Genomic DNA, 8641 nt, shown 5'->3' with positions numbered 1-8641 from the left:
TCGTGTCTTCCCTTAAAGAGGGCACGTGTTGCGGTGAGACCTGGAAACCGATCCCCTGTGTTGTGGGTGGGTAAGATTGGTCAGCCACAACACCCGATTGGTAGGTCCCTTGATGCTGGGTTTAATCTGGCCAATGGGACGCAGTCCTAACAGATCGAGGGACCTATATATGCCCATGCACATGACCCAGAGCTTCCTCTTTCGGTGCGTGCATTTGGAACACCTGCCCACCTCTCCCTACCTTTAGGGCTTTTGCGTTTGACCTTGCTATGCCGTCATCTGTCGTCTGTTGTTGGGACAGGGGCACGGCAGGAATTTCCCCCACTTGGCTGATTGGCTCTTGCCATTTGGGTTTCGCCTGCCGCGTAGCAAATTGTCACAACTTGTAAGGTTGTGGATAGGCTCTGGTTCAGGTGATAGGGATGGAAGAACGCTCTCGCCATCCCTATGTGAAGGGTATTCCGTTAAAGGAATCCAGCGTTTCGAATGGTTTGGTCAACCCCTGAGAGAGGGGTTATGCCCGTGCCAGAGTCCAAGGGGACATCTGGGTGGCGGACATAGTCCGTTCCCAACTTTTTGCTTATCCAGGTGTTCACCCTTTGCTGACCTATGCTGGAACTCTGGGTCAGCGCTACCTGCATAGCAGGGAGCTAGTCAAACCAGAGCCTATGCAACCACTCACTTTCTGTAATCAATAAAGTTGTGGCCTAAACTCTACCAAAAACCAAAACTAAAATTTGAGCCAAGTGTGAATTTATTTACGGGGGAGGTTTCTGGGTCTGAACACGCGACAAAAAGTATTTGCCCAGAAGCAAGTCCCACTGATTTCAAAAAAAGTTTATTCTCAGCATGATGCAGGCATAGAAGTGCAATGTCAGTATAAAATAAAAACTGCACTTCTGTGCAACACTTTAGTTTATCTCTCTGCCTCATTCCATTCTATCCTCATTTGTACATCCAATACTTTCTGCTAGGTTTTAGTACAGATTGGCCTCTGCGTGAGGTTGTTGAACTGAGATGTACTCTGAGGGCTTCACTACACAAATAACTAGTACAATGCATTTTTTTTTCTAGAAGAAAAGTGGTATATAAACATTTAAATTACTCAAATGCTGTTGAAACCTATTTCTGAGGAATCCCTATAGGCCATGGGACTAGAAGTAGCTGAAGCAGAAGTGATAGTAAACAGCCTAAGAGAATTCTGAAGGCTATTTAGAGGGCTTAAGCCTGTTGGGGTTGCTTGTGCTTAGGTACCAGAAGAGCTATGACACCACAAATCACACCACTATCTCCCCTACCAGTTCTATGATAACCTTAGTAGAGACGCCACATGGGGAAAGGGGCGGTGAAACTTGTTTCCTCAAAGGCATCCAGAAAACCTGGATAAATTCTGTTATCTTTATCCTTTCAGATAATCTTCCTCCATTGCAATCCCACCATGCAATGGTTGTAAAAAACTAAATAAATTTTGGGAGAGGGGAGACTGCCCGCTGGGGAGCGGGAGGGCTGGCTAGGCCCCCAACATTTAGAGGCCCTAGGTTTCAGCCTACTTAGCCTATACAGAAATCTGGCACTGTAATCAGGTGCCTGTAAATGTGTGGGGGGGGGATGTGTGCAGGATTGTCTATATAGTGTGACATGATGATAAATTACATGAAGTACTAGCCAAATGTCTATTTGTTATGATAGGTAGTATATGGATAAAGAAGGTGAATATTATAACAACTTGGGGGCAACAGACAGGGTCTTACAGAAGGTGCAGAGACCACCTTATATTGTCCTGCAGGATTCCAGGCAGTGAAAGCTAAGCCCCCACAAGGTCTGTTGTTGTTATTTAGGGTCCTTAAATGTGTACCATGTACAGTATTAACTTATATGGACCCATTCACTTGTATGTGAGAGTGCAAAGGGGGGGGGTGATTAGGGATAACATTAGGATGGTTAAGACTGCCTCTGGTGATACCAGAAATTGAGGACTGAACCATCTCCTATATTCATGCCCCTATTCATGTTTCTTTGTCACACTGGAGTTTCCATGGAATACTGAGCTTTTGCATCCTTGTGGGTGTATACTGTAAAACGTCTTTGTGTACATTATAAGTTTATGTTTCAGAAATATTTGCTTCTGTTACACTTGAAGAGCATACAAACTTCCAAGTACCTGTTCATGCTTAATTTAACTGAACTTGGGTCTCCTTCACAAAAAATGAACTTCCCACACAGATGGCATTTCTGCGTAGGAATAAAGAGCAGGTAATCTGCTTATGGAGGGTCATGTTTGATGATAGCACTCACATAGTAGAAACCAGTTTTGGTTTGGGCCTCCCAGTGAATGTATACACTATGTACATTTGGTGCTAGACATGTGAAATAATCAATTTTTGACCTGTCTGAAGCAGTCCTTAATATGGACTGCTGGTGTGTATCTGTCAATCGCTTTAATGCATACTCTCATTATTCTCCCTTTAAACTAAAACAAGTGTTTCATGGCCAGCAATAATAAATATAAGGTACTAAAATGAGTAATATTGCCAATAGCAAGCAAACAAAAAAGAGGAACGCATAGCGTAATAATACATTGAAAATAGTTATTTTTCTTCTGAGTCATAATTCATGTTACATCTTCTACTAAGTTCAAAGATTTTGTTCTTTTCGCACAAAGCAAAAGCTCTGTGAAACAACTGTGCTTCAAATCATTTCACTCCAATTGTACTAACAGGTTTTAAGAGTTTAAATCGCGAGCCACCTCTGAGTGAACCTTTATCCAAATGACTGCAAGTCTCACACAAAAAGAGCACTTCTCTTTCACGGAGTACCTTTTGTGCTTTTGAGCCCCAGTCTCTTTTCTCTCTTTTTCTCCCCCCCCCCTTCATGTTTACCTTTGAAGAAAGATGTGTGCTTTTGTGCAGTAATGAAAGCAGGTATCAGTTAATGACAACCGCAACCCTGGCTTCATAATGTACCTTGGAAATGCTTATAGATAAAGCTTCCCATACCTGCATTTATTTAGGAATAAAGTACAAATTCATAAGTCAGGATGACTGCGAGCCCTGTAGGGGCATCATGTAGCAGTTAAAACCAACTATTAGGGGTGACCTAGTCTTGCTTCCCCCCTTCCCCTTCCCATTCTCCAGATCAAGGAGTTATGATTTTCATGCTGATCCTCTCCCTCGCCCCTCAAACCCGGTTTTAAGCCGTCCTAAAGTGTTCCACATTTGGATAGCACACTGTCCATAATTCAAGTCAGCTACTCACCACTTGATTTTTTTTTTTAAAAAAATTCATTTCACCCTCTAGTTTAATCAACGGGGGGGGGACGCGGGGGGGGGAAAGAAGAGTTCCTCTTTAAACTCTCAAATAATACACATTATTATTTTTTAATGCCGTTACTAAGGTCATCTCAACCTACCCATAAAAAACCACTCTCAATCGCGCCAACTTGACCTTTAGTATTAATTTTAAGAACACCCTGTTTTATTTTAACAATCAACGCGGCTAATGTGGAGAACTCCAAACTTCCCCTGCCCACCCCCTCCGTCTTCGAGAGGAAAATGGGGCTGCATCCTGCTGGGGCTGCCCCCTTTGCCTGCCTTTGTCCCCCCTTGAACCTCGCTACGAGGAGCGCTCGCGATTCGGTGTGTGCGTAAAGTACAGCCTAGGAGCCTGGGGGCACCTTCCTCTTTGCTCTGCCTTGTGTGCGTGTGTGTGTGTGTGTCTCGTCTCCTCTCTCTGCCTCTCTGCCTCTCTCTCCTTCTCCAGCCTGTGTGTGAGCTGTGAGCACTGCTGCCGCCGCCGCTGCCCTTTGATCCCTGCATTAGTGTTAGTTAGGGGCTTGGAGACACACAGGGAGCAGCCATAGACACCGCCGCACCAGCCCTCATTATTGACACCGCATATGAGCACACACTCTCCCTCGCCCATTAGATCCATTTCTATTGAAGAATATTGCGACCGGGGACAAGCCAGGTGCACGACCGGGGGAGGGGAGGGGAGGGGGGAGAGAAGAAGAGAGAGAGAGAAAAGGTGGGGGAGGAAGGGCAAGAAAAAGGGGAGAGAGGCGAGGCGGGGGGGCTCTTCTCCTTGGCTCCAGGAAAAGCAGCTTCTCAACCCCCCCACCCACATTGCCCAGGAGAAGAAAACCAGCCCTTGCTGGGCAGCCACCCTTTGCCCCTGCTTTGTGCCTGCCTCTGCCCCACTTTTGGGCTTTTTAAAAAAAATATATTTGATCCCCCATTAAACCAAGGAGGAGAATGTGAAAAGGGGGGAAAATGCCCAGGAGGAAGCAGGAGCAACCCAAGCGCCTCTCTTCACGTAAGTGCTCCTTTTTTTTCTCTCCCTCTCTCCCTCCCCCCCATTTCCCCCTTCTCTCCTTCTCTCCCTCGCCCCCTCTCTCTTTCTCTCTCCCCCCACCCCACCCCCCGGTCTCTGCCTGCCTCCTTCCCCTCCGCAGCCTCCTCCGTTGTTTTGTGCATTAGTTTAGGGTTACAGAGGTGAAACTGACAAAGACACAGCCTGGGTTATTCCTCTTTTAGGTCTGAGCTAAGGCAGCCATGTTGGTGATGAACAGCCTTGTGCCCTTTTAATTTTTTTCCTCTTTCCCCCTCCATGTGTGCGCGCGTGTGTATGTGTGTGTGCGAGGGAGAGAGCGAGCCGGAGAGAGCGAGTGTGTGTGTGTCTCCCCTCTCCCTCCCTCCCCTCTCTTTCTTCGCTCTATTCGTCCTCTCTTCCCTCCCCTTTCTTGTGATTGTGCATTTGTGTGTGAATGGATTTCTCTCTTTATGGCTGGGGTGTGTATGTGTGTGTGTGTATGTGTTGGGGGGGAAGGAAGAGGCTTCTTTTTATTATTATTACTGTTATTCTTATTGGGGTGGGGAGTTGCACAATTGGAAACGAAAGCGGTTCGCTGGCGCCTTGCGCGGAATCAATCGCGAGGTCCGTCTCCGGCTAAAGGTTGCGGCTGGGCTCGCCGGCCCCGGAGCCGGGGAGGAGGAGGCGAAGAGCGGCGGGGGAGGGCGAGGGAGGGAGCGGCGCGGGTGGCGGCGGCGGCGTTGGGGGGGGGACACACAGCGAGAGAGACACACACGAGAGAATCCGGGGCTGCTGCTTCGCTGCCGCCGAGGAGAAGCGAGCATGATATTGGGGGGTGGGGGACGGCACGGGAGGCAGATCGTGGCATGCGAGGTCCCTGCAGAGCGGCGGCGGCAAGCGAGCTCGGGGCTTCTCCTCGCGGCTGCAATAAAATGCAGGGTCAGATGGAGCCTGGGCGAGTCGGAGGCTTCAGCGCCGCCGCTGCCCCAGACCAGAGCAGCAGAGCGCAGGAAGGACTCGGGAAAGTGCCCTCCTCCTCCTCCTCCTCCTCCCACAGCCTGCAGGCAATGCACACACCACACATTGACACAGCCGCTCACCCCGCGCTCTCCCTCCTTTCCCACCCCGCTTCTTCCTCTTCCACCTCCAACCCGCCGCTCCCCCCCCCCCGATTTTTCCTCCTCCTCCTCAATTCTTTGCAAAGCAGTTAACTTTTTCTTCTGGTTCCCTGTGGTAGCAAGAAGCGATCGGGCGCTCTTGGAAAGAGGAGGAAATAAAAGTGTGTGTTGTGTGTGGGGACACACACATACAAATAATACGTCTTGTCTTAAAAAAAAAAAAAGAGCCCTCGCGTTGGCTTGGTGTCTCTAAAGAAAGGAGGAAGGAAGGCGGCGGCGGAGGGGGCGGCGTGGGTGGATTTAGGGGTCATTTTCCTGCGCTCTGCCTCCGGCACTTCTGCTCGCCGCTTGCTTGCCCGGCCCCTCCCTGGCTCTGCCCCCGGGTTCAGTGTCGGCGGGGCTGAACTGCTTATGTGTCAAAGCCATGGTCGGTCACCTGAAGTTCACTGGGGAGGGAGGGAGAGGGAGAGAGGGCTAAGGTTGTCGCGGATGGCGTGTGTGCCTTGCGCGTGTTTTTGTGTGCGGGGTGGGGGCCCCCGCCGCCTTTCCTCTCGCCTCAGACAAAAGAGCGCGATCGATTACTTCCCTCTCTCCACAGATACATAATTTTCCGATAGTTTATCAGGGGAAGGGTCTTGGAGAGAGGACTGACCTCCCCCTCCCACTTTTCTTCCCGCCCTCATCCTTTCTCTCTGCCTTCTTCCCTCCCCTCCCAAGCACACACTAGCAGCCTGCCACGCATGAACCGTAGCAGAGGTGGAGACACCAATGGCACCGGAGGGATCGCGCGCACCAACGTTGCTCCTTTCTCTTGCCGCGCAAAGCCGAGGGAGAAGGGCGCCCTATTGGGCCCCTCCCGGCACTGTTCTAAGCACACACACCCCGCATCACCGTCTAATCGCCCTCGCGTTAGTGGATTCGGTTTTGGAATATTGAGGTTTCCCTATCCTAAAAAGCTAGTTCAGAGAGGTTGCACAATTGAGTTTCCTGAATGTCTAAAAGGGCTACAATTGCGTCCACTGCTACTGCTTTTCTTTGGTCACTTGCTTCAAAAAGGGGGGGGGAGTGGTGGGGTGGGGGCAAGGTCAGTAACCTTTCAGTTTTAAATTATGTATTTTCATATGTCTAAATCTCGGAGGGCTTCTGATTGAAAGTTCGCCCAGCCCTAAAATTCATTGAAGTGCAGTTTAAGACCAAATGGGCATTTTCAAAGCACGCAGAGAGTTTTGTGGAGGCTTCTTTAAAAAAAACCACACACAACGGAAGAGCCTGTTGTGTATGTGTGCATTGAAAGTCTGAACTGAGAGTTTTGGGAAGCGTGTTGTCTATGCGGTTGAAGACAGCTATGCAAGCAGCTGCAGACTGCCCCGCTAGTGACCTTGACCTAGACCTGGTGCTGCTGCCCTTTCTGTCTGTTTCTCTAGGGCAGAGATGAAATTCTGTCTCCATTTTAGCTCGCTAGGGAAGAATCTCCCTTGCTGCTTGTGTGGCTATACTTGGGTTGGCTTGGTGTGTCTCTCTTCCCCTCTCCCCTCCAAATGATTGCAAGTTTTATTACCCATTCGCTGTAGCTGTTTGTAGGGGAAGTTAGTGTTTATTATATTACAAGGTGCTGTGGCCTGTCAGGGAAGAGGGCTGTGAAAATTCCAGCTTTTAAAATGTGGTGCCCTATTTCTTAAGCGTTGGTGCTTAGTTTTAAAGTATTTTTAGGATTTTCTGATGTGTATGACTTGGAGGGGAAGGGTGTGTGTGTAGCACTACACCACTGTAAATGGACGGTGCTTTAGGCCTTGTGTGTACTTTTGATCAAAGAAAAGCAAACCTGCTATTAAAGCCTATGAGACGTTTGAATAAAAATACATGTATTTGACACCAAGAATTTGTGATGCTGTTTGTGTCTGGTGGAGACTACAAGGGTACAAGGCATTGTATCACCTCTAAGAGAACGTAATCCTTCTGTAGTTCAGTATGAAAAGTGCAGGGCATTATAGTGCTAGGATGATAAGGTGTCAACATTAATTCTGTCCCTCCTCCCTTCCATACAGCTATGCAGGAAAGTCCTTACATGTTCTCTTATTAATTCTTAATAGCATCTTAATGGAGTATACAGCAGCACACACCACATCTTGTAGCACTGTCATTGGTTCACTGTGTAAGCAAGATCTTTTTTCTGAAGAGAGCCTTGTATATTTTGGCATTCTTTCATAACAAGTAACAGCCTTGCTGTAAGAAAACAGGGTGCTAATGTAGTAGCTACGCATGTCCTGAGCTTGTTATGAAGGCCACAATCCTAAACTTGCTTACCTAAAAGTAAGCCTCAGTAAACTTGGCAGGACTTGCTTCTGAGTAAATATGTCTGGGATTGGGCTGCAACTCCCAACTTTGCCCATGTGCTTCTATGTGATTACTTTTAAGTTCAACCCTGAGCACTTCACTGTGATAATTATATGACTTTACTCACAAGTAGTTTTATAACAGTCCCTCCTTTTCCACTGTTCCACTGTTTGGGCTTTTGTTAGCTTCTTAGTCACCTTATTCTTCTTGAGTGTTTTACCTCAGAAAAGTTGTGATACTTCAGAGCAATAAAAATAGCATTGTCTACCCTTACTGATTGTGGTTGCCCCCTGCAAATGACAAAAGTTAATTTCAGCAGGCCCATTTGCTTGTTGGGAACTTGGGGAAAAACAGGGATATAGAATCTGATTTTTAACTATATTCATTGAGAGAAAAGTTATATACAGGATAAACTTGACAGTTATGATAGTTAAAATAACCTAATTATAGGAAAAGAGGAGACCGTAGTATGTAAAAAGGGACTTAATAACAAGAATATAATTACTGTAGAAATAACTTCAAGAAGGCCACAGGACCCAAAGACTCAGTTAGGTTTGTGTAAGCACTTTCCTATGTACATCAGGGCCATCCTGAGAACAGGTGAGGTGCAGTGGTTGGAGTGTTGAACTAGGATCATGGAGACCTAGGTTCAAATCCCCACACTGCCATGAGGTCCACTATCATACTGGTGCAAACAGTTGTGGCCTCCCCCAAAGAATCCTGGGAATTGTAGTTTGTTAAAGGTGCCTCTCACAGTTCTACAGTTCTCAGAGTGGTCTGACAGCCGATACCTCTACTGTGAGGGGAACAGGGGCCTCATAACAACTCTCAGCGCTCATAACAAACTACAGTACCCAGGATTCTTTGTGGGAAGCCACAAC

At 47.7% G+C, this 8641-nt stretch overlaps 1 protein-coding gene across 3 annotated transcripts in view; it reads left to right on the top strand.

Moving 5' to 3' along the window:
* Positions 1 to 3953: 3953 nt before the first annotated feature.
* Positions 3954 to 8641, top strand: part of ZNF827 (zinc finger protein 827) — a 124244-nt gene continuing 119556 nt past the window's right edge. For 2 of the 3 annotated variants that reach the window (XM_082237546.1, XM_082237548.1), the window contains exon 1: positions 4116 to 4311. In XM_082237546.1, the coding sequence (XP_082093672.1) occupies positions 4269 to 4311 (43 nt within the window). In that variant the 5' untranslated portion in view covers positions 4116 to 4268. Of the gene's footprint in view, positions 4312 to 8641 lie in introns of all 3 variants that reach the window. The other variant, XM_082237547.1, reaches the window with a different exon arrangement.

This window comes from Podarcis vaucheri (assembly GCF_965113315.1).
Source record: "Podarcis vaucheri genome assembly, chromosome: 9".
NCBI lineage: Eukaryota > Metazoa > Chordata > Lepidosauria > Squamata > Lacertidae > Podarcis > Podarcis vaucheri.
This window is presented reverse-complemented; position numbering and strand designations above follow the sequence as displayed.